At 50.9% G+C, this 25,685-nt stretch overlaps 1 protein-coding gene across 20 annotated transcripts in view; it reads left to right on the top strand.

Moving 5' to 3' along the window:
* The window catches only part of LOC307130835 (uncharacterized protein), a 154,349-nt gene that overhangs the window by 18,202 nt on the left and 110,462 nt on the right, over positions 1 to 25,685 (top strand). For all 20 annotated transcript variants that reach the window (XM_079824060.1, XM_079824065.1, XM_079824070.1 and 17 more), the window contains 2 exons: positions 9,430 to 9,882; positions 10,641 to 11,054. In XM_079824060.1, coding sequence (XP_079680186.1) covers positions 9,430 to 9,882; positions 10,641 to 11,054 — 867 coding nt within the window. The remainder of the gene's footprint in view (positions 1 to 9,429; positions 9,883 to 10,640; positions 11,055 to 25,685) is intronic.

Below are 25,685 nucleotides of genomic sequence, written 5' to 3' on the forward strand. Positions count from 1 at the left end.
GGATACCAGCGATGGCCAGGCAGGAATCCTAGAGCAATGCAGTCAGGTCTTATCAGGAAACTCTCCAAGCTTGCAGCTAGGCAAGGAGAGCAAGCTGCCAGGGAAGCTCTACTTGCAGGACAGGAACTAGAGACACAGAAAACAAGACCGAAAGGCAGCACAAACACTTAGCAATACTAGCATAACAATGTGTAGGTACAACGTATAGCGAACCAGCAACCACATGAGGAAAAGAACACACTTTATAAAGGGAGCAGAGAACATGAGGAACAGGTGAACGCACTCAGACAAACCAGGAGCAGAGAACATGAGGAAAGGGTGAACACACTCAGACAAGGAACAGGTGAGCACACAATCAGTTAATCAATGAGGACTAGACAAGGGCTGTGTTCGAAATCGCCCCCTATACCCTTAAATAGGGCACTATTTGAGTGAACATCCATTTGTAGTGGTGTCCGAAACAATAGTGGACGTTTTTGAGTGCACTCATTCAATCCCACCATGCACCGCAATAACGAGTGTACAGTAGATGTACGCGCTGGAGAATATGCTTGTTCGATGCAGGATCGGCGTATGACAGCAAAGTCCCGCGAGAGCATTTCGAGAGCAAACGAGAAACAACTCCTTATGCTTTTGAATCGTTCTCTCACTCAACCAGACGGTGTACTCTCAACGCACTGTGAGAGCTGCGCCCTGAATGAATGAACTTACTGCTGTCCGATTCGCCCTATGTACCCTCATTCTCCATTACTCCACTACTCCAAAAACAAGCCAACAAGCTTAAAGTTAACCCTATAACTCTTTACTTGTGTGGCACTGAACTTACTTGGAAAGGGGAATAATAAAGTAACTAGTAAGCATTTAATTAAAAAAATAATAGTATTTGTATATAGTATAATATATATATATATATATATATATATATATATATATATATATATATATATATATATATATATATATATATATATATATATATATATATATATATATATATATATATATATAGTATAGTAGGACTATATATTTCATACTTTATAGTAGGCTACTATTTATATTATGGGCGTCAGAAGCAAAAAAATGTCGGTGGGTCCTTTAACAGAAACATTTTACTGGAGTAGATGCAATTTAAAGGTCCCATGGCATTAAATTTTCATTTTATGAGGTTTTTCAACATTAATATGAGTTCCCCTAGCCTGAATATTGTCCCCAAGTGGATAGAAATGTTGATCGGTGTAAAACCGAGTTCTGGCTGTCTTTCTCTGCCTTTGAGAAAATGACAGGCCAGACGAGCCAATCCTGAAGTCTCCTGGTTTGACGTCCAAGCAGGAAAGGTTACCTCCCTTTCCTCCACCCAGAGAATCTGGCACGCCCATGCAAGCGCTCGAGAGATCATGGCTTGTGAATGAGTGAATGCTGGCAGTTTCTCAGTGTTTGGATGTACAAATGAAAACAGAAGTCTTTTTTCAGTTCCTTCTGATCTGTGATCAGTGATTTCTGATGTGTAGCTAATTATTTATTATTCGTGCACACGCAGCTCTCTCTCTCCAGACAGAACGGTGTTTTCGTGTTTTCTATCTTGTGAGTCAGTGTTTTTGTACGTCCTCGTCGCGTCTTATCGGTTCTAAAATGTTCATACAGTCATGAGTTTCTGCTCAACATCGGCAGAGTCAGATCTTTAGAGATAAACTTCACACACGCCGAAGCTCGGGCTGCACTGGCCGGTGGCCTTCAACATCCCCGACCCCCAGTACTGCACCTGGCCCACAGCGGAGGCACCAAACGCGGCGTGAGATTAAGCAGAAGGGGGGTAACGGTGAGCATATCCGGGCTAGCCAGCCTAGCCCCACAATAAACTGGATTACATTCGATTACTGCTGTTGTGTCTTTGTTTGCGCTGTGTACTCAACGCGCGTCACTGACGCTTTTATTTTATTTTAAAAATAATGCTATTATCAACACTTACTTTTAACTCGTTCATCTCGACAGCTGTAATGGTACTTTGCATGTGTTACAAAGTTGGTAATAATGATGAAGACGGACTCGGCGTGACTGGGACTCGTGTTTATTCAGAACTCTCAGATACAAACACAATAAACTCGCGCTGACTGACAGCGCTCTCATAACTCAGTAGGTACTATAAATAACTTTGTTAGCAATCGCTGAGCTCAGTCTCTGGTACATTAGTGATGTCCGGTTCGCGAACGATCTTTCTTTTGAACCAGTTCTTTTTAGTGAACCGAATCAGTTCACCAAATCGGACTGAATCGTTCTAAACGTTTCGCGTCTCCAGTCAGCACTGATCCATAATTTACTAAAGTTACTAACTTTCTGAAATGAGTGACAGTCCCTCTGACTAGAAATAGACTAATAACCTGAAGTATATGCTGTAACTACAACAGTTCAGACATGCTGAGAACTGATGTGAAGTGAACTCAGGTCCATCCGTCTCTCTGGCAGCAGCTCGTGCCTGCTCCTGCCTCGTAGACCTTGTTAAACCACGCCCCCTCCGCTCATTTAAAATGCAAAGATATCAGCCAATCACAACAGTGGGCGTTTTTACTGAAGTCTCACAGCAGACACGCCTCTTGAAGCAGGGCATTCAGCCACAGGGCAAACAGCAGTATAGAAAAAATGCCTTTTATTTCTAAATTATGACATTTTATGATGTAAAAGTCATACTAACAATATAAGTACACCTCAGGAAACATTATAAAATAATAGAAAAATGCCATCCCATGGGACCTTTAAAAAAAATATATCGGCTTGTTTAAACGTCTGATTGAGGAAGACACACCTACGGAACACACAATCTTCATCAGCAGCAATAGTGTAGGGGTAAGACGCATGGTGTTAAGATTTGACGCAAATTGATCAGAGGTTCGAATATGCCTTTTGCCAAACTCGCACTGATCCTTTTTTCCATCATATATCAGATCGGAAAGGAATTTATTTTCTATGAATATGAAGAAAATATTAGAAAAGTGAAAATAAAGCTTCTAACGCGTTTAATCAGTGTTTATCAGGGTATGTAAACAGACGTGCTCAATTAGAGACGATATAAGTGAGTGGGCCCAATATCATTGGTCTTAAAAAGTGTGTGAGTCGATGCCATCTCCTGGCGAAACGCGGGAATTCATTCAATGCACGGCGCGACTCTCACAGTGCATTATGGGTATTCTCTAGCCGTCGAGCATACATCGGTTGCAAACTCGTTATTGTGGTGCTTTGTGGGATTGAATGAGTGCACTTAATAACGTCCACTATGGTTTCGGACACCACTAAATTGCTGTTCCCTCAAATAGTGCCCACAGCTTAATCAATCATCCATCCATCTTCCGAACCGCACTGGTCCAGCCCAATATCATGCATACAGGTATAAATGATCCTTTTTAAGATGATTATTATATTGTTTGATTATGGTTACATGCTAGTCTCCGTAGCAGAGTTCAGGATAAATCTTTTCATTATTACTGGAGCTGCCAAACAGCAAGCACAAACTGCAAAAACGTCTCGGGTTATGACTATAACCCTTGTTCCCAGAGAAGGGAACGAGACACTGCGTCATCGTGACGACACTTTGGGGAACGCCCCTCGCGTCAAGCGTCTGAAGAAACTGTAGAATCAGCCCAATCCGATTGGTGTTGCGTGATGACGTAGTATGTGACGGCATACCCGGAAGATACAAAGAGACGTCTGAACGAAACAGAGATAGCGTTCTTTGCGATGAAGCGAGCGCTCTGATGATTGGGTGGACACGAGACGCAGTGTCTCATTCCCTTCCCGGGGAACAAGGGTTATAGTCATAACCCGAGACGTTCCCCTTCGAGGGAACTCGAACTGCGTCATCGTGACGACACTTTGGGGAACGAGTACCAATTATCCCGCACCAATCATACCCACCCCAGTGTGAAGCTGGAACCAGGCACAACTAGGGGGCGAGCACTCTCGCGCCAGGCGTCTGCAGACTATAAAAACGAATGAAGGTGTGAGGTGTGGCCCACCCAGCTGCCTCGCAGATGTCTTGCATAGAGGCCCCAGAAAGGAGGGCTACCGAGGAGGCCATGCTCCTGGTAGAATGGGCCCTCACGGCTAAGGGTGAAGGCAGGTTGCGCACCCGATAAGCCATGGCTATAGCCTGGACAATCCAGTTACTGATCGTCTGCTTTGACGCAGGCAGCCCTTTCTTGGGTGAAACAAAACACACCAACAGCTGGTCTGACTTTCTCCACTGAGCAGACTTCTCCAAGTAAATCCTCAATGCCCGCACGGGGCAGAGGAGGTGAAGTCTGCTCTCTTCCGCCGTCACGTGAGGTGGAGGATGGAATGCCTGGAGAACCACTGACCTTGCCCTGTTAGATGGCACCTTGGGCACGTAGCCCTGGCTGGGATGCAAGATGGCTTTAACCATGCCAGGGGCAAACTCCAGGCAAGTCGGCGTGATCGCCAAGGCCTGGATGTCCCCCACTCTCCTCAGAGAAGTGATGGCAAGGAGAAAAGCCACCTTGAAGGTCAGTATTCTCGCCTCAGCCGACTCCAGCGGCTCAAAGGGGGCCTCAGCCAACCCCTCGAGCACCACTGCCAGGTCCCAGGTTGGGACCCTGGAATGAGCCGCAGGCCTCATCCTCCGAGCCCCATGGAGGAAACGTACAACCAGATGGTGCCTTCCCAACGTCGCATCACCTAAAGGTGCGTGGAAAGCCCCAATGGCAGCCACATACACCTTAAGTGTGGACGGGGAAAGACCGGCGGAGAAGCGGTCTTGAAGGAACTCCAGCACTGAAGCCACCGGGCAGTTAACTGGGTTCACCTCCCGCTCTCTACACCAAGTGGAAAATACATTCCACTTTAGGCTGTACAACCTCCTGGTGGATGGAGCTCTGGAACTGAGTAGGGTCTCCACAACACCTGCCGACATGCCCTCTGCTAGGAACTGAGCCCCCTCAGGGGCCAGACCCAGAGATCCCATACCTCTGGCCGGGGGTAGAAAATCGTACCCCTGGCCTGAGACAGCAGGTCCCTCCTCAGAGGGACCTGCCATGGGGGACCGTCCAGCAGGTCGATGATGTCAGAGAACCATACTCGAGTGGGCCACCGGGGTGCTACTAAGAGAAGGCTGACGCCCTCCCGGCGGACACGTTCCAGAACTCCCGGGAGCAGAGCAATCGGGGGAAAAGCGTATAGACGCAGCCTCGGCCACGTCTGTGCCATGGCATCCAGCCCCAGTGGGGCCGGATGAGTGAGGGAGAACCACAGCGGGCAGTGGGACGTCTCTTGAGACGCAAATAGATCCACTTCCACCGGGCCCAGCCGCTCGCACATAGCCTCCACCACCTCGGGGTGGAGTCGCCATTCCCCGGGCCTCAGCCCCTGCCTCGACAGGATGTCTGCTCCCTGATTTTGGTCCCCGGGAATGTACATCGCCCTGAGGGATGACAACTTCCCCTGGGACCACAGAAGGACCTGATGCGCCAGTCTGCAAAGAGGGCGCGACCTCAGGCCCCCCTGGTGGTTTAGATACGATACTGCCGACATGTTGTCGGATCGGATCAGGACATGGTGGCCGCGGAGGTCCGGGAGAAAGCTCCTCAGAGCCTTGTAGACCGCCAGCATTTCCAGGCAATTGATATGCCAGGAAGAATGCCGGGTCCCCCACAGACCCCTGGAAAAGCGGCCTTCCATGACCGCGCCCCAACCAGTGAGGGAAGCGTCTGTTGAAACGGACTTCCGGCAACACGACGCTCCCAACACTGGCCCCTGGGACAGGAACCAAGGTTTCATCCACATGACGAGGGAACGAAGGCATCTGCGCGTTACCCTGATCATGCGGAAAGGATTCCCCCTGGGGGAAAACCCCTTGGTTCTCAGCCACCACTGGAAGGGTCTCATGTAGAGCAGACCGAACGGAATCACGTTGGCTGCCGCTGCCATGAGACCCAGCAGTCTCTGAAACTGCTTCACAGTGAGGCTGCGGCCCAGTTTCACTCTCGAGACCATCGCCAGTATGGACTCCACGCGTGCGGGGGACAGCTGTGCCCGCATCAGCATCGAATCCCATACAACCCCCAGGAACGTAGTCCTCTGGGAGGGCGTCAACACGCTCTTCTTCGTGTTGAGTCTGAGACCCAAGCACCTTATGTGGGCTAGAACGACATCTCGATGTCGAACCGCCATTACCTTTATTTAACCAGAATAAAACTCATTGAGATTAAAAATCTCTATACGCCATATCGTACGACTGAGCCAAAATCAGCCAGTCGTCGATATAATTGAGTATACGGATGCCCTGGAGTCTCAACGGAGCCAGTGCTGCATCCATACACTTCGTGAAGGTGCGAGGGGAGAGAGCTAGGCCGAAAGGAAGAACCCGATACTGGTATGCTTCGCCCCCGAAAGCGAACCGCAGGAACTTCCTGTGAGCTGGAAGGATGGAGATATGGAAGTATGCGTCCTTCAGATCTATCGTGACGAACCAGTCCTCGAACTGGATCTGAGTCACGATGGCTGGAATTGTGAGCATCCTGAACCTGTATCTCCTCAGAGACCAGTTCAGGTGCCTGAGATCTAGAATTGGACGCAACCCCCCATCCTCCTTGGGAACTATGAAGTACCGGCTGTAGAACCCGGACTCCCTGTCTGGTGGAGGAATATATTCTATAGCCTCCTTGACCAGCAGAGAGCGTACTTCTTGCTCCATCACCCGCACCTGCTCGGGACCGACCACAGTTCGAACCACCCCGTTGAATTTCGGGGGAGGGAAACCGAACTGCAGTCTGTAACCCCGTTCCACAGTACGCAGGGCCCATGCAGATATACCCGGAAGGCATGACCATGCGCCGAGATAATCTACTAAGGGAACTAGCCTCTCGAGGCCAGCCTCGGGTGTTAATCGAGCCTCTACCCCAACTCCCTGAAGCGGCTGACCGGCAGGGTGCCGTCGGGGAAGAGGTCCGTAGGGCGCACGCGGCTGCTGAACTGTCGCAAGTCCTAATGGAGGCGACTGGTTCAGTGCGCGCGCGCAGGGAATAGATGCGGCCCGAAACGTCTTGGACATCGGGAGCGCAGCAACGATTCCCCGAGAGTCCCAGAGTGGAAACGACCTCGATCGCTCCACCCTGTGGGGGATGACTCTCAGCGGTCCTGCCGAAGCTAGGACCGCTTGGGAGCCTTCTTAGCCTGGATGACGTCCCTCAGGTCGCTCTTAGGCTGAGAAGGCTTCCTGCGAGAACGCCGCCTCCTTTGCCAAGCTCCCTCGGAAGGGGCGCGGGAGGCGACACTCTGCCTCTGCACATCGCGGTGCGATGAGCTGGACGAGGGTCCGGGCTGCCCACCCGGGCCTGCTCTAACTGCAGAGCCCGAGCGGCGAGGGAAGAACTTCTGGAAGGCGGCTGACTGCTTCCTCGCCTCCTCGCCTCCTGAAACCTCTCGACGACAGTATCCACTGCCCCGCCGAAGAGGCCAGAAGGCGAGATCGGAGCATCAAGGAGAAAATGTTTCTCGCTCTCCTTGATTCCCGACAGCGTCAGCCAGAGATGCCTCTCAACGCATACCATTCCAGCCATAGAGTGGCCCACAGCGCGAGCCGTCTCTTTGGTAATGCGGAGAGACAAATCCGTTGCCTTCCTGAGCTCGGTGACGTCATCTGGAGATGGTCCCTCGCCCTCATCCAGCTCTTTGAGGAGGTCGGCTTGGTATGCCTGCAGGACCGCCATGGTGTGCAGACAACCAGCAGCACGACCTGCCGCACTAAAAGCCCTGCCGACTAACTTGGACGTGTCGCGGCAAGGTTTAGTGGGCAGCAACGGAGCCTTCAATGATGCAGCGGCCCCGGGTGAGAGGTGGCCCGCAAGCGCCTCTTCCACCTGTGGCAACGCTGCATACCCCAACTCAGCCGTCCCCAGCACATTAGCAAAGTCGAGTACTGGGGGATTTGCCACACGGGCTGAGAAGGGTTTTTCCCACGATCTACACAACTCGTTATGCAGATCGGGGAAAAAAGGAAGAACCCGACGCCTGAAAAAGCGTTCATCCAGCTTAGATGGTGGCTGGATGTCCACTATTTCTTGTGGCCAATCCAAACTCAGTTTGGCCACAGCGTGGGTTAAAACCTCCACCAGCTCCTCTATAGCGGGTGTGTGGGGTGGCGAAAGCCCCACATCATCCACCTCGATCCTCAAATTGTCTGACTCCTCAGAGTCAGACAGCCTGAGAACCGGATCCTCCGCCCCGCGGGAAGAAGCCGCATCGCGGGCTTCCACACGGGGCGGGAGGATATCAGAATCGTCAGAGGAGGATAGTGAGGATGCCTCAGCAGTCCCATATCCTCTTGACAGATCCCGCTGTGAGCCCCACGATCTACGGCGCCGTGCTGCCTCAACAGACGCAGGCCCAGAACCGCGGGGCTCACAAGGCTGACCGGTCTCCTCAAAGACGGCCAGCCGCGAGCGCAGCACCCTCAGCGGCAGCAGTTCACAATCACCGCAAGCCGCCCCCTCAAGAGCGGCCTGGGCGTGCTGCACGCCGAGACACTGTACACAAAGCTGATGTGTGTCCGTGCCCGTAATGTAGCGCGGACACGGGTGCACACACAGCCTGAAACGCTCGCTCGCCATAATATATTTTAAACACTTGCTTTCACGTTGCAACAACACCTTCAGACTGAACAAACAGAGCGCTCACGCTGAAGAGCAAAAAAGCTATCTCTGTTTCGTTCAGACGTCTCTTTGTATCTTCCGGGTATGCCGTCACATACTACGTCATCACGCAACACCAATCGGATTGGGCTGATTCTACAGTTGCTTCAGACGCTTGACGCGAGGGGCGTTCCCCAAAGTGTCGTCACGATGACGCAGTTCGAGGAACGGCAGCCTTTCCGGCGCACTTAGTGTCCGAAATCACTCACTCGTTTTCGAAGTGGACTATATCAGTGGACTAATGTAGGGAATAGTGAATGAGGGTATAGGGGGCGATTTCGGAAACAGCCAAGGACTAAACAAGGGGGTGTGGTAACAGGAAACAAGGAGGCAGGACACAGGGAGCACATGGCAAACACAAACCAAGACAAAGCCATGTGTTCATGCACAACACAAACAAAGACACATTAAGCAAAGACAAAACATACAGAGCTGTCAGAGGAGAACCCTGACACAAACACTCACTGAAGTGACATAACATAAAGGAATGTAGTGATACAATGGATCTGATCTACAGTTAATAGTTATTCTGTCCGCTGGGTAAAATACTCAATCCTTGTGTTACTTTTTGTACAATAAATAAAAAGTAGTGGTGATCTGTTGGAGTAAATATAAATATAATGATAGTTAAATTGACCTTCATTAAACCTGCAGAAGTCCTATAGGAGGAATCACTTGCCATTTTTAATCACCTGCCCTAGACATTGATCGAGTATTTAAATTTGTGTCTCCACAGATTCTATCCCTTTGTTTCCTTTGAGAAGAAAAGGTCTTTCCAGTTTCTAGTGAAACTGATTGCTGCATCATATTTTGAAAAAAACACTGAAGATGATTTTGATTGGTTCACATCTGTGTGCAGCTACACATCTTTCCCCTTTGATGAAAAGTATTTTAAAGATGATTGCCTGTATCCGATGAATCAGTGTGATTTCCTGCTGGATCTGTACTTACATGTGAAGGACTATGAAACTCAAACAGGCAGGAGTGTCCTTCCAGCATTACAGTCAGTTTATCAGTTGTCAGCTCCTGCAGTCTGGAGCATAAAGCTCTCAGAGAGAAAGACCTCCATCCTCATTGAAGTGCTGAAACTCCAAACAGAGAAGAAACCAGTAGAGCTGAGAGACTGGACAGATGAAGAGCATACATTGAGAGGATTCTTCCAGTGTCTGCCCTACATCTCACAACTGAGGTAAAAGTTTTATTACAAGTTGTACTCTTTCCTGGGGCTTGAAAATGGTAGTTGCATAGTATGGCAATGGAGGGACATAAAGCTCTCAGTTGAACGAAAGTCTTACGGGTTTAGAATGACATGAGGGTGTGTAATTAATGGCAGAATTGTGGAGTGAACTAACACTTGAAGGTAATCAGTCTTGTTAGCTTGGTCCATAAATCATGGAGGTCCAGGTTTTATAATTATTTCATAATATATCTAGTTTCAGTTGTTAAATCATGCATGGCCCCTCATTACTGTGGTTGGATGTAATTATAGTTTCTGTAAAACAGACTGTAGTATTTATAGTTGCCTAAAGACATTTAAGAACTATAAATAGCTATAGACTGCAAACAATAAATTGTATTCCCTATCTTTTTTTAATACATTATATAGAATACTGTATGTCAAAATCAGAAAATAATTTGGGGTAGAGATAGGACCAATGTCATGGATAATTCATTGCCACATTCAAAAGGGCTGGATTGCACTGTGATTTAAACTGGTTTGAGAAGTGTGTGCACAGTTCAATCATGTCTGTGTTTTGTGTGTCCATTGGACCATGCAGATGATAGGTCTCTTCTGCATGATTCAATCGAGTAGCGCTGTGTTTGAGTGCTTCACTTTTCGTGTTGCCTAAGCAAGCAGTGCATAATCAGAAATAATTTTTCAAAAAATAGCCTCACCTGCAGGAAAAATGGTCGTAAGTGCCTGTTGTAATTATTCTCTTTCTACAGATTCTCTCCTCAACAGAGCGGGTCATTCAGTGAAACAGAAATTAAAAAAAGGTTACTGGCATTGAATCTTTCTTTTCAAGTGCCTACTTTACCAAAGGAAATTATAGAACCATCTATGGAGACATTATTCTCATACATGTACTATGGGAATTGGGATTTCCTGCTGGATCTGTACTCACATGTGAAGGACTATGAGACTCAAACAGACAGGAGTGTCCTCCCAGCATTTCATCCCGTTTATCAGTCAGCTCCTGCAGTCTGGAGCGTAAACCTTTCAGAGAGAAAGAGCTCCATCCTCCTAGAAGTGCTGAAACTCCAAACAGAGAAGAAACCAGTAGAGCTGAGAGACTGGACAGATGAAGAGAGTGAAGTGAGGGGATTCCTCCAGTGTCTGCCCTACATCTCACAGCTCAGGTACAGTAAGAGTCTCATAAATTACAGTTTTACAATTTGGGATCCTCTAGGGCACGGGTTTCCAACCACATTGCTGGAGCAAAATGGATAGATGTGGGAAGCGTTCTGGGGCGCTGAGCAAAAAAAGAAAAAAGGGAAATGATAAGCTTAACCTATTTTTCCCCACTGTCTTTTAACTGTTCAACATTCAACAACGGGGGTAGAACTTTAGTGATAAAAAATAACTAGGAAAGCATCGAAACACAAGAATGATTCAGATTTTATTAGCTACATTCAGTGTAATCAGTGATGATGAGCATAACAGCTCACTGAAGAAACTGGGGTAAAAATTCTAAATGTTAATTTTTTTTCGATTTAGCGTTTTGAACAAATCATTTGAAAGAATGACTCAATGACTCACTCATTAAGACGGTCACTTGCCACCACCTATTGGCGGTTTAGTTTGTTTAAAAGTAGGCTATCAGTGTATTATTTTCTTACTTGTATACTATTCAAACATTTATTTAAAACCTTAAAGGGATAGTTCACCACTTCACACAAAAATTTTAATTTGATGTTTATCTGCTTAGCCCCAGGGCCTCCAATTTATAGGTGTCTTTGTTTCTTCAGTAGAACACAAATTAAGATTTTTAACTCCAACCGTTGCAGTCTGTCAGTCGTACCCAGCCAGCACAGTCATGTGGGGCCCATATGGGCGTCACCTGGGCTGTCTAACTGGGGCCCAGCCAGTTCCCTTTCGTTCAGTCACTACGACGTACGTTAGTGACTAACGAATGGGGGTTTCGCTTAGAAGCCAATCATCTTCTTCGTATTCAACAGCGCCCAATGGCAGTGCCAATGCCATGGGCATGCGGAATTTGCATGCGTAACTCCGCCCCACCTCGTAGGTATATCAGGAAGTACGCTGGCAACATCGCATTATGTTTCTGCTTTGGAGCCAAGAGGATCTCTTCACTCCTACAAGCCTGAATTCTGAAGTCTTCTCTTCAGTCTTCGAGACCAGCGGTTCTCCAGGGTGTTGGTGTTACGGCGCGTTCCAGCGATCTCATGCTGCCTGCCTGCTGATCTGTGCAGTGATCTGCAACAGCTGTGTGTGTGTTTCCCTGGGCGCTTCGGCACTCTGCAGAGCTTTCCTCTCACAAAAAGAACTTGCGCGTGGCACGTCTTTTTCAAGACGGTTCGCCCGTGCACTTCCGGGTGCGATCGATCTCCGTTGCTGTCTATGGGCACATTCACTGCTCGATGTGTTTGGGCTTCAGCACGTTCGGGCAGTGTTTGTGGATGCGTCATGTTCCCACTGCGGGAACGTGACCATCGCGATGTTGCGGTCGAGACTCAGTGATCTCCGTGAGGAGAGAGAGTCCCCTCTGCCACACCCCAATCTACCGTCTCCAAGTGAGGTGGTACTTTGGCTGGTGGCCAGGGTGACCTGAGTGCGGTGCCGTGGTATTAAGAACCCCGACGATCATTCCTCGGGCCACGCCCCCTCTCGCACATTGCTTAAACCCGCGAGTGTTGGACTGAAACAGCGGCCCGTCTCTGACGCCTCGTTCGTTTCGTCCACGCTCCAGATAGCAGTGAGATGTCGATCGCCGCATCCCAAGGTGGGCTGGAGTCCTTTGGGGATGACGATTAGGAGTTGTGCTCCGCCTCCGGGTGTGTCAGCGCTGCCTGATCCGACCTAAGGTTGACAGCCATGTTATCTCGGGCAGCCGCGAGTCTCGCGCTGGTGTGGAACTCCGCCCAGTCGCGAGTGCTCGTGGTTGCGCGATTGGTTTTTGGGGACGGCACCCGACAGCTGTTGGGCCCCGCCCCCAATGCCTTTCGCTCCCGAGGTGCATGAGGAGATCACGCGGTCCTGGAAGTCCCCGTGCTTCCCGCGATCGTTTGGTGGCCTCCTCCGCCTTCTCTGCCCTTGATGGGGCCGCGGCCTAGGGTACACTGGGGCCCCCTCACCCCCACTGTTGAACTCTCTGTTGCGCACTACGGTGTCCACAGAGGGCTTGACGTGGCGTGGTGTGGCTGTCCTAAGCACCCTCCCAAAGCCTGTGGGCTCGTCTACTTCGGTGGCGTGGTCCTGCAGAGCTACGGGCAGGCCGCCGCCCCGTTGCACATGCACAAGGGTGGAGCCGGCCCAGGGCTCTTCATTGAGCTGCGTGCCGCGACTGATCCCGCCCCCGGGCGGTGAAGGTGGCCACACGCTCCCTGGGTCGGGAGATGTCCACAGCTGTGGTCCGGGAGAACACCTGGCCTTACCTGGTGATTTGGAGGACGTTGAGTGGGCCCGCCCCCTCAACTCACCCATATCCCAGGCTGGCCTCTTCGGCGGCGCGGCTGGGAACTGCGCCCAACAGTTCTCGGCCGCCCCAGAGCAGACTGAGGCTGTAACACGTACTGCCCCGGCGGCCAGCTGCTGCACCAGCCGCCGGCTCAGTCGCCTCAGTCCGCTCGCCGCCGAGGGCGCCCTCCCTCTTCCCGCCCGGCCCCAGCAGCAGCCTTAACCTGGGCCGCGCCGTGGAGGTGGTTGAGGATGTCGCCCAGTCCGCTCCCCAGACTGGTTAAACGCCCCGCTGGAGGTGGACAACTCAGAGATGGGTTCCAGTTCTTCCCAGGGGATGGTAGCAGGGCCTCTCCTTCCCCCGGTGGAGGGCCGGGGGAAAATCCTTCCGCTGCTGGCCCCCGGGCTAGCAGCGCTTGGGAAGAACTCATGTTCCTGTCTCTGAGGACCCAGAGACCGGTGATGACAGTGCGCGCCACCCACGGGTCCCGCCACTCGCATCCCTCTCTGTCGCCAGCCTCCTGGCAGAGCAGACCCCAGTGGAACGCGCGTCCTTCCCTGGTCTCCTCTGTCAGGACGCAGCCGTTAACCGCACCCCCACACCGGGACGCCCAACAGCCTCCCTTGTCCGGGTCGGTAACGCTGCATCGCTGCCCCACTCCGGGTACACCTGTAGTCCGATTGACCCCGCTGGTGCAGTTCCTGGGAGCCTGGCTTCAGATTCCAGGGCTGTCCCGCTGGGTCGCGAAAGACAGTCAGGTGCGGCTACGCGATTCAGTTCGCGCAGGTTCCTCCCTGCTTCCGGGGAGTCCGTTCCACTATGATCGGGGCTAATGCCCCCGTCATGCGAGCGGAGGTTGCCACCCTACTGGCGAAGGGTGCGATCGAACCTGTCCCTCCAGCCGAGGTGAATTCCGGGTTTTACAGCCCGTACTTCATTGTACCCAAAAAGACCGGTGGGCTTGACCGATCCTGGACCTGTGCGTCTTGAACCGTTACCTCCACCGGTTTCCGTTCAAGATGTTGACAGCGAAACGCCTTTTCGAATGCGTTCGTCCAGACGATTGGTTGCAGCGATCGACCTGAAGGACGCCTACTTCCATGTCTCCATTCTACCTCGACACAGACCGTTCCTACGGTTTGCTTTCGAGGGGCGGGCATATCAGTACGCAGTTCTACCATTCGGGCTATCTCTGTCCCCTCGCGTCTTTACGAAGATTGCCGAGGCAGCCCTTGCGCCCCTTCGGCAGCACGGGGTTCGCATCCTGAATTACCTCGACGACTGGCTCATACTGGGTCACTCTCGAGAGCAGGTTTGCGGACACAGAGATTTGGTGCTCCATCACCTAGCCCGTCTGGGCCTTCGGGTCAACTGGGAGAAGAGCAAACTTTGCCCCGCGCAGAGGATCTCTTTTCTCGGTATGGATCGACTCGGTCGCCATGTGCGCGCAGCTTTCGAGCGAGCGCGCGCAGTCTCTGCTGACTTCCCTTCGACAAGTCGAGGGCAAGAGTGCGGTTCCACTGAAACTGTTTCAGAGGCTCCTGGGGCATATGGCATCTGCAGCCGCGGTAACGCCGCTCGGATTGCTTCATATGAGACCGCTTCAGCACGGGCTACGCGATCGAGTCCCGAGATGGGCATGGCGGTCTGGCACGCTCCGGGTACAAGTGACTCGGGCCTGCTTACAGACTCTCTCCCCGTGGTCGAACCTCAGTTTTCTACGGACCGGAGTGTCCTTAGAACGAGTTTCCAGGCATCTTGTTGTATCAACAGATGCATCATCCACGGGCTGGGGTGCCATGTGCAATGGACAAGCAGCCACGGGCTCCTGGATAGGACCCCAGCGCCTTCTGCATGTCAATTGCCTCGAGTTGCTGGCAGTACGGTTCGCCCTGCACCGCTTCCGAGCGTTGCTGAAGGGTCAACATGTACTAGTCAGGACAGACGACACGGCCGGGCGGTCTACGCTCCCGCCGTATGTCTCAACTCGCCCGCCATCTCGGTTTTGGAGTCAGAAGCATCTGAGGTCCCTTCATGCTGTCCACATCCCGGGAGTCCTGAACCGTGCAGCCTACGAGCTCACGGCTTCAGCCACTTCCTGGAGAATGGAGACTCCATCCCCAGACGGTCCAGCTGATATGGGAACGGTTCAGCGACGCACAGGTAGTCCTGTTGCCTCCCAGGACTCTTCCCATTGCTCCCTGTATTATTCCCTGACCTATGGTCGGCACGGATGCACTGGCGCACAGCTGGTCGTCGGGGCTACGCAATTATGCGTTTCCCCCAGTGAGCCTTCTCGCACAGGTACTGTGCAAGATCAGGGAGGACAAGGAGCAGGTCATGTTGGTCGCCCCGTTGGCACGGCCGGACCTGGTTCTCAGAACTGCTACTCCTTGCGACAGCCCCTCCCTGGCCTATTCCTCTGAGACTCCTCACTCAGAGACGGGGCACCTTTTGGCACCCGCGTCCAGCGTTCTGGAAGCTCCACGTGTGGCTTCTGGACGGGACGCGGCTGGTTTGAGTAGCCCTCCACCTGCGGTGGTCGCTACCATCACTTCCGCTAGGGCAGAGTCTACACGACACCTCTATGCGTTGAAGTGGGACCTCTTCGTCACATGGTGCTCTTCCCGCCAGGAAGACCCCTGGAAATGCCCGATCGGGTCTGTGCTTCGTTTCTCCAGGAGGGGGTGGGACAAAGGCTGTCTCCTTCCACCCTTAAGTGTACGTGGCCGCAATATCTGCCTACCACGATCTCCTGGGAGACAAAAAGGTAAGTAGCAGCACGACCTGATCATCAGGTTCCTGAGGGGGGCGAGGAGACTGAATCCTCCTCGCTCTCCTCTCGTTCCCTCTTGGGACCTCTCAGTAGTCTTAAGTGCTCTGCAGAGGCCTCCCTTTGAGCCTTTGCGGTCGGCTGAGATTAAGTTCTTGTCTATGAAGACGGCTCTGCTGACCGCATTGGCCTCGCTTAGAGGGTCGGGGACCTGCAAGCATTTTCGGTTGACGAAGCGTGCCTTGAGTTCGGGCCGGCTAACTCTCACGTGATCCTGAGACCCCGGCCCGGTATATGTGCCCAAGGTTCCTACCACTCTGTTCCGAGATCAGGTGGTGAACCTGCAAGCGCTGCCTTTGGAGGAGGCAGACCCAGCCTTGGCATTGCTCTGTCCAGTACGCGCTCTCCGCGCCTACGTAGACATGACGCAGTGTTTCAGGACCTCAGACCAGCTCTTTGTCTGTTATGGTGGAGAGCGGAAGGGAAGTGCTCTCTCAAAGCAGAGGTTGTCTCACTGGATAGTGGACACCATTGTTTTGGCTTACCAGCAGCAAGGCCGACCATGTCCCCTTGGTGTGAGGGCACACTCCACCCGGAGTGTGGCCTCCTCTTGGGCTCTAGCGCATGGCGCCTCGCTAACAGACATCTGCAGAGCTGCAGGCTGGGCGACACCCAACACATTCGCCAGATTCTATAATCTCCGAGTGGAGCCAGTGTCCGACTATGTACTCGCCCCTACGGGTGGCCGGTAATGGGCCAGGCTCCGGTGTCTTCGCTTGCTCGCCATTCCACTCCCAGGACTGGATACGTGCGATATTTTCCTCAGGTGAGCTCCCCGAGAGCCCTGAGCTCCTCCAGCACTGCTTACGCCGACATCAGTTCAGTCTGCCCTTTCGAGCCCAGACCCTCATGTCCGGCCAGGTGCTCCGTGTGCATGGTTCCCCTCCGGCGACCCCCACACAAGTATTCCCACCGTAAGCCTCCTCAGTGAGCAGGTGTCTTTCCCTTGGCAAGTCCCTGCCACCCCTAGGGTTAAAAATCCACCTTCGGCTGGTACCCTAGAGATCTTCCATATGCAACCCTCAGCGGGTCATATGTGTATTCTCTAAGTCCTCCCTACGGTAGGCATCTTGGCATTCCCTCACTGGGATATGCTTCCCAGTGTACCTTGGTAATCCTGTGTTAAGTGGGAGTCCTACGGCCTTAAGTGGCGGGTCTCACACTTACGCAGGGCACTGGATGACAGCCGAGTGGCGTTGTTGAATAGGATCCCCCATTCGTTAGTCACTAACGCACGTCGTAGTGACTGAACGAAAGGGAACGTCTCGGTTACGTATGTAACCCTCGTTCCCTGAGGAGGGAACGGAGACGTACGTTTCCTTTGCCACGTCAGCTGTGCTGCCTGGAACGCGGAGTTCAGTCTTGGCTCCTGCAGCAGTAACATAATGCGATGTTGCCAGCGTACTTCCTGATATACCCACGAGGTGGGGCGGAGTTACGCATGCAAATTCCGCATGCCCATGGCATTGGCACTGCCATTGGGCGCTGTTGAATACGAAGAAGATGATTGGCTTCTAAGCGAAACCCCCATTCGTTAGTCACTAACGTACGTCTCCGTTCCCTCCTCAGGGAACGAGGGTTACATACATAACCGAGACGTTTTGTCCTCAGTTTCCATGTAGGCCCCACATGGGCTAGCCCAGATGAACTGAACACTGCTCAGTGTGCACACTACAGGCTGTTAAATGTAACTGAATCAGTGTTGGAGTTAATGAGATAATTAAGTGATTAATGAGTAATGAGTGAATATTACTGAAGACTCCTGATGATAACAAGCAGAATCACTGAAGGACAGTGAAACACAACAGACTTCAGACACAACTTCACAAAAGCATTATCAGCTTCCCTTTTTACCTATTAGATTGACTTTCTGTTATCTTAGTTTTTATTGATAATTCCCACTGAGCAAAGGTGTACGTTGAAAAGACGTCCACTGAGGAGCCAGAATGAAAGTTTTTATGACGTCTGTTTTTGACGTGTTCTGCACGTCCGATATAGACGCTCATGGAACCTCAAGGTTAAAAACTAGTTTGAATGTGCTCATTGTGGACATATTTCCCATTTGTAATTGCAAAGCAACTCACAGACAGTGTGTGTTTGTCCAGAAATCATGAAAATAAAAGAAACTTAGCTCACACCTTTGGACACTTTAGACAATTTAGCATCTGTAATTCACACATCTTTGGATCGTGAGAGAATCGTGGGATTCAATCCAGGATCTTCTTGCTGTGAGGAGACAGTGTTTCCCACTGAGACACTGGTGCTGCCCTTAATCACAGACATAAGACACACTTTGACTATTTCTGTCAGACGTCTACAGAAGCTCTTACTGAGAATTAACAGAGGTTTAGATGTTGATATTTATGGTGAATTTGAAGTCACCATTGTGGTGGGAAGCGTTTGCTTTAGTTGGGCTCTTGGTCCCTGTACTTGAGTTAGCTTTTCTTTGGATGTTATAACTGTGTGTGTGAAACACAATACTTATGGCTGAGAAAGCAAAGATAAAGTGACTTCAGGTGTTGTCAGCGCCTTGTTGATGACTTAATCATCAGAAGTCTAGAATCTGATGTTGTGCTTTTGAGTTTTATGTTCTTGTTCTGCAAATAATAATTTGTTTATATACTGTAACCTTGTGAATCTGCTGTATTGACACCAATAGCAATAAACAAATCACTCATCCTGAAAGATGAAAAAACAGCAGGTGCACATTGTTTTGAGAAAATATTTCACATAGTCACACGCAGACATCAAGATTTTGCATATGATTCACAACAACGGTGACAATCAAGCATGAGTTTTGTACTTTGAAGCTACCCATCATGCATTGCAGCATGAAGTTTTTTTGTTATGATTGTCACCGTTGTTGTGAATCATATGTCTGTGTGTGACTATGTGAAATATTTTCTCAAAACAATGTGCACCTGCTGTTTTATCATCTTTCAGGATGAGTGATTTGTTTATTGCTATTAGCCCCGATACAGTGGATTCACAAGGTTATAGTAAATAAACTAATAAAATTTGCCAAACAAGAACACAAAACTCAAAAGCATAACATCAGATTCTTGACTTCTGATGATTTAGTCATCAACAAGGAGCTGACAACACCTGAAGTCACTTTATCTTTGCTTTCTCAGCCACAACTATTGTGTTTCTCACACACACAGTTACAGCAGCCAAAGAAAAGCTAACACAAATATGGGGACCAAGAGCCCAACTAAAGCAAACGCTTCCCACCACAATGGTGACTTCAAATGAAACATAAACATCAACATCTAAAGCTCTGTTAATTCTCAGTAAGAGCTTCTGTAGACGTCTGACAGAAATAGTCAAAGTGTGTCTTATGTCTGTGATTAAGGGCAGCACCAGTGTCTCAGTGGGAAACACTGTCTCCTCACAGCAAGAAGATCCTGGATTGAATCCCACGATTCTCTCACGATCCAAAGATGTGTGAATTACAGATGATACGTTTTCTAAAGTGTCTAAAGTTGTGAGCTAAGTTTCTTTTATTTTCATGATTTCTGGACAAACACACACTCTCTGTGAGTTGCTTTGCAATTACAAATGGAAAATATGTCCACAATTTGAACTAGTTTTTAACCTTGAGGTTCCATGAACGTCTATATCGGACGTGCAGAACACGTCAAAAACAGACGTCATAAAAACTTTCATTCTGGCTCCTCAGTGGACGTCTTTTCAACAAACACCTTTGCTCAGTGGGAATTATCAATAAAAACTAAGATAACAGAAAGTCAATCTAATAGGTAAAAAGGGAAGCTGATAATGCTTTTGTGAAGTTGTGTCTGAAGTCTTTTGTGTTTCTCTGTCCTTCAGCGATTCTGCTTGTTATCATCAGGAGTCTTCAGTAATATTCAGTCTTTACTCTATTAATCACTTAATTATCTCATTAACTCCAACACTGATTCAGTTACATTTATCAGCCTGTAGTGTGCACACTGAGCAGTGTTAAGTTCATCTGGGCTAGCCCATGTGGGGCCTACATGGAAACTGAGGACAAAACTAGCTGGGCCCCAGTTAGACAGCCCTGGTGACGCCCATATGGGCCCCACATGACTGTGCTGGCTGGGGTATAATGCATGTGAATGGTAACAAAATCTATGAGAGTAAAAAAACAGTAAAAAAACATGCACAGACAAATCCATATTAAACACAGCGGCTCGTGACGACACATTGATGTCTTAAGACACAAAACGATCGGTTTGTGTGAGAAACCGAACAGTATTTATATAATTTTTTTACCTCTAATACATCACTATGTCCAACAGTCTTCAGCACGCGATCACTTGACGTGAGTGAGGTCAATGTACAATATACGATCTTTATCTGATCTCTCGCGCGTATCATCTAAGCCAGATCATGTACATTGACCTCACTCACTGGAAGTGATCGCGCGTGATGAAGGCTGTTGGACATAGTGATGTATAAGAGCAGTGGTTCTCAAACCTGTCCTGGGGACCCCTTACCAGTGCACATTTTGCATGTCTCCCTCATCTAACACACCTGATTCAAATCATCAGCTCATTAGAAGAGACTGCAATACTTTAATTGGGTGTGTCTGATCAGGGAGACATACAAAATGTGCTATGGTGAGGGGTCCCCAGGACAGGTTTGAGAACCACTGTATCAGAGCAGGGGTGTCCAATCCTGCTCCTGGAGGGCCACTGTCCTGCAGAGTTTAGCTCCAACCCCAATTAAGCACACCTGTACAAGCTAATCAAGGTCTTATTAGGTATACTAGAAACTTCCAGACAGGTGTTGAGGCAAGTTGGAGCTAAACTCTGCAGGACAGTGGCCCTCCAGGACCGAGTTTGGACACCCCTGTATTAGAGGTTAAAAAAATATACAAATACTGTTTGGTTTCTCTCACAAACTGATCGTTTCTAATAAAATTTTCTTTTTTTGGGTGAACTATTCCTTTAATCTCATAACATTAAGCTATTTATTGCAGTTGTAATTTTGCAGTGTAAATTATTTAATTTGCTTGGTAACAGCTAGTGCTGGCCGGTATACAAGTTCATAAAGAATGCCGGTGTTTATTGTTGTTATGATATTAATTTTTATTATACCACATTACCAGTGTATGTTGCTTAAAGGGATAGTTCACCCATAAAATAAAATTAGCCCATAATTCACTCACCCTAGTCCTAGGTGTATATGACATTCTTCTTTCAGACGGACACAATCGGAGTTATATTAAAAAAAATTCCTGGCTCTTCCAAGCTTTATAATGGCAGTGAATGATAGTTTGTGTCTGTGTTTGTTTTTGACGTCCACAAAAGTGCATCTGTCCATCATAAAAGAAATCCACACAGCTATAGGGGGTTAATAAAGGCTTTCTGAAGCAAAACGCGATTCGTTTGTGTGAGAAAAATATTCATATTTAAAACTTTATCAAGTAACTAACTTCTGGCAGACAGCGAAAGAATAACAACTGAACTGACACATGCACAGAGATTTTGCTCTATTCTCTACTTATGCATCAGTAAATCATGGGCTAATTTCCATTTTTAGGTGAACTAACCCTTTAAACAACCTTCGGAATACGGCGCAGCACTGTTTGAGAGGGGTCCCTTTTCACTGTTGCCCTACAGGCTTAGTGTCTTATTATTATAACTGAATGTATTGATCAAATGTAAGAATTTGACCTTATAAATGATGCATACATTTAATAAGGTAAAAAATAATAATTTGTATATCACAAATATGCAGATTTAAGTATGTAAAAGCTGATAGAACACAGATGAGAATATTGCTTCAGAATAAATTATATTTATACCACAAAATAGTTAGGGATAGGGTTAGTTCACCCAAAAATGAAATTCTGTCATGAAGAAAAGAAAAGCAAACACTTAAATAAGAACAAATACCCCCCCCCCCCCCAACACCACCACCACCACACTATGGTAGTCATTGAGCATGTTTACATGCCCGCCAGTAAGCTGATAACTCACAAATATCAGCTTATTGAAATAACCAGTTCCCTTTCGTTCAGTCACTACGACGTACGTTAGTGACTAACGAATGGGGGTTTCGCTTAGAAGCCAATCATCTTCATCGTATTCAACAGCGCCCAATGGCAGTGCCAATGCCATGGGCATGCGGAATTTGCATGCGTAACTCCGCCCCACCTCGTGGGTATATAAGGAAGTACGCTGCGAACATCGCATTATGTTTCTGCTTTGGAGCCAAGAGGATCTCTTCACTCCTACAAGCCTGAATTCACAAGTCTTCTCTTCAGTCTTCGAGAGACCAGCGGTTCTCCAGGGTGTTGGTGTTACGGCGCGTTCCAGCGATCTCATGCTGCCTGCCTGCTGATCTGTGCAGTGATCTGCAACAGCTGTGTGTGTGTTTCCCTGGGCGCTTCGGCACTCTGCAGAGCTTTCCTCTCACAAAAAGAGCTTGCGCGTGGCACGTCTTTCTCAAGACGGTTCGCCCGTGCACTTCCGGGTGCGATCGATCTCCGTTGCTGTCTATGGGCACATTCACTGCTCGATGTGTTTGGGCTTCAGCACGTTCGGGCAGTGTTTGTGGATGCGTCATGTTCCCACTGCGGGAACGTGACCATCGCGATGTTGCGGTCGAGACTCAGTGATCTCCGTGAGGAGAGAGAGTCCCCTCTGCCACACCCCAATCTACCGTCTCCGAGTGAGGCGGTACTTTGGCTGGTGGCCAGGGTGACCTGAGTGCGGTGCCGTGGTATTAAGAACCCCGACGATCATTCCTCGGGCCACGCCCCCTCTTGCACATTGCTTAAACCCGCGAGTGTTGGACTGAAACAGCGGCCCGTCTCTGACGCCTCGTTCGTTTCGTTCACGCTCCAGATAGCAGTGAGATGTCGATCGCCGCATCCCAAGGTGGGCTGGAGTCCTTTGGGGATGACGATTAGGAGTTGTGCTCCGCCTCCGGGTGTGTCAGCGCTGCCTGATCCGACCTAAGGTTGACAGCCATGTTATCTCGGGCAGCCGCGAGTCTCGCGCTGGTGTGGAACTCCGCCCAGTCGCGAGTGCTCGTGGTTGCGCGATTGGTTTTTGGGGACGGCACCCGACAGCTGTTGGGCCCCGCCCCCAATGCCTTTCGCTCCCGAGGTGCATGAGGAGATCACGCGGTCCTGGAAGTCCCCGTGCTTCCCGCGATCGTTTGGTGGCCTCCTCCACCTTCTCTGCCCTTGATGCGGCCGCGGCCTAGGGTACACTGGGGCCCCCTCACCCCCACTGTTGAACTCTCTGTTGCGCACTACGGTGTCCACAGAGGGCTTGACGTGGCGTGGTGTGGCTGTCCTAAGCACCCTCCCAAAGCCTGTGGGCTCGTCTACTTCGGTGGCGTGGTCCTGCAGAGCTACGGGCAGGCCGCCGCCCCGTTGCACATGCACAAGGGTGGAGCCGACCCAGGGCTCTTCATTGAGCTGCGTGCCGCGACTGATCCCGCCCCCGGGCGGTGAAGGTGGCCACACGCTCCCTGGGTCGGGAGATGTCCACAGCTGTGGTCCGGGAGAACACCTGGCCTTACCTGGTGATTTGGAGGACGTTGAGTGGGCCCGCCCCCTCAACTCACCCATATCCCAGGCTGGTCTCTTCGGCGGCGCGGCTGGGAACTGCGCCCAACAGTTCTCGGCCGCCCCAGAGCAGACTGAGGCTGTAACACGTACTGCCCCGGCGGCCAGCTGCTGCACCAGCCGCCGGCTCAGTCGCCTCAGTCCGCTCGCCGCCGAGGGCGCCCTCCCTCCTCCCGCCCGGCCCCAGCAGCAGCCTTCACCCGGGCCGCGCCGTGGAGGTGGTTGAGGATGACGCCCAGTCCGCTCCCCAGCCTGGTTAAACGCCACGCTGGAAGTGGACAACTCAGAGATGGGTTCCAGTTCTTCCCAGGGGATGGTAGCAGGGCCTCTCCTTCCCCCGGTGGAGGGCCGGGGGAAAATCCTTCCGCTGCTGGCCCCCGGGCTAGCAGCGCTTGGGAAGAACTCATGTTCCTGTCTCTGAGAACCCAGAGACCGGTGATGACAGTGCGCGCCACCCACGGGTCCCGCCACTCGCATCCCTCTCTGTCGCCAGCCTCCTGGCAGAGCAGACCCCAGTGGAACGCGCGTCCTTCCCTGGTCTCCTCTGTCAGGACGCAGCCGTTAACCGCACCCCCACACCGGGACGCCCAACAGCCTCCCTTGTCCGGGTCGGTAACGCTGCATCGCTGCCCCACTCCGGGTACACCTGTAGTCCGATTGACCCCGCTGGTGCAGTTCCTGGGAGCCTGGCTTCAGATTCCAGGGCTGTCCCGCTGGGTCGCGAAGACAGTCAGGTGCGGCTACGCGATTCAGTTCGCGCAGGTTCCTCCCCGCTTTCGGGGAGTCCGTTCCACTATGATCGGGGCTAATGCCCCCGTCATGCGAGCGGAGGTTGCCACCCTACTGGCGAAGGGTGCGATCGAACCTGTCCCTCCAGCCGAGGTGAATTCCGGGTGTTACAGCCCGTACTTCATTGTACCCAAAAAGACTGGTGGGCTTGACCGATCCTGGACCTGCGCGTCTTGAACCGTTACCTCCACCGGTTTCCGTTCAAGATGTTGACAGCGAAACGCCTTTTCGAAAGCGTTCGTCCAGTCGATTGGTTGCAGCGATCGACCTGAAGGACGCCTACTTCCATGTCTCCATTCTACCTCGACACAGACCGTTCCTACGGTTTGCTTCGAGGGGCGGGCATATCAGTACGCAGTTCTACCATTCGGGCTATCTCTGTCCCCTCGCGTCTTTACGAAGATTGCCGAGGCAGCCCTTGCGCCCCTTCGGCAGCACGGGGTTCGCATCCTGAATTACCTCGACGACTGGCTCATACTGGGTCACTCTCGAGAGCAGGTTTGCGGACACAGAGATTTGGTGCTCCATCACCTAGCCCGTCTGGGCCTTCGGGTCAACTGGGAGAAGAGCAAACTTTGCCCCGCGCAGAGGATCTCTTTTCTCGGTATGGATCGACTCGGTCGCCATGTGCGCGCTGCTTTCGAGCGAGCGCGCGCAGTCTCTGCTGACTTCCCTTCGACAAGTCGAGGGCAAGAGTGCGGTTCCACTGAATGGTTTCAGAGGCTCCTGGGGCATATGGCATCTGCAGCCGCGGTAACGCCGCTCAGATTGCTTCATATGAGACCGCTTCAGCACTGGCTACGCGATCGAGTCCCGAGATGGGCATGGCGGTCTGGCACGCTCCGGGTTCAAGTGACTCGGGCCTGCTTACAGACTCTCTCCCCGTGGTCGAACCTCAGTTTTCTACGGACCGGAGTGTCCTTAGAACGAGTTTCCAGGCATCTTGTTGTGTCAACAGATGCGTCATCCATGGGCTGGGGTGCCATGTGCAATGGACAAGCAGCCGCGGGCTCCTGGATAGGACCCCAGCGCCTTCTGCATGTCAATTGCCTCGAGTTGCTGGCAGTACGGTTCGCCCTGCACCGCTTCCGAGCGTTGCTGAAGGGTCAACATGTACTAGTCAGGACAGACGACACGGCCGGGCGGTCTACGCTCCCGCC

The sequence above is a fragment of the Gobio gobio genome (genome assembly GCF_949357685.1).
Source record: "Gobio gobio genome assembly, chromosome: 8".
In the NCBI taxonomy this organism is placed as follows: Eukaryota; Metazoa; Chordata; class Actinopteri; order Cypriniformes; family Gobionidae; genus Gobio; species Gobio gobio.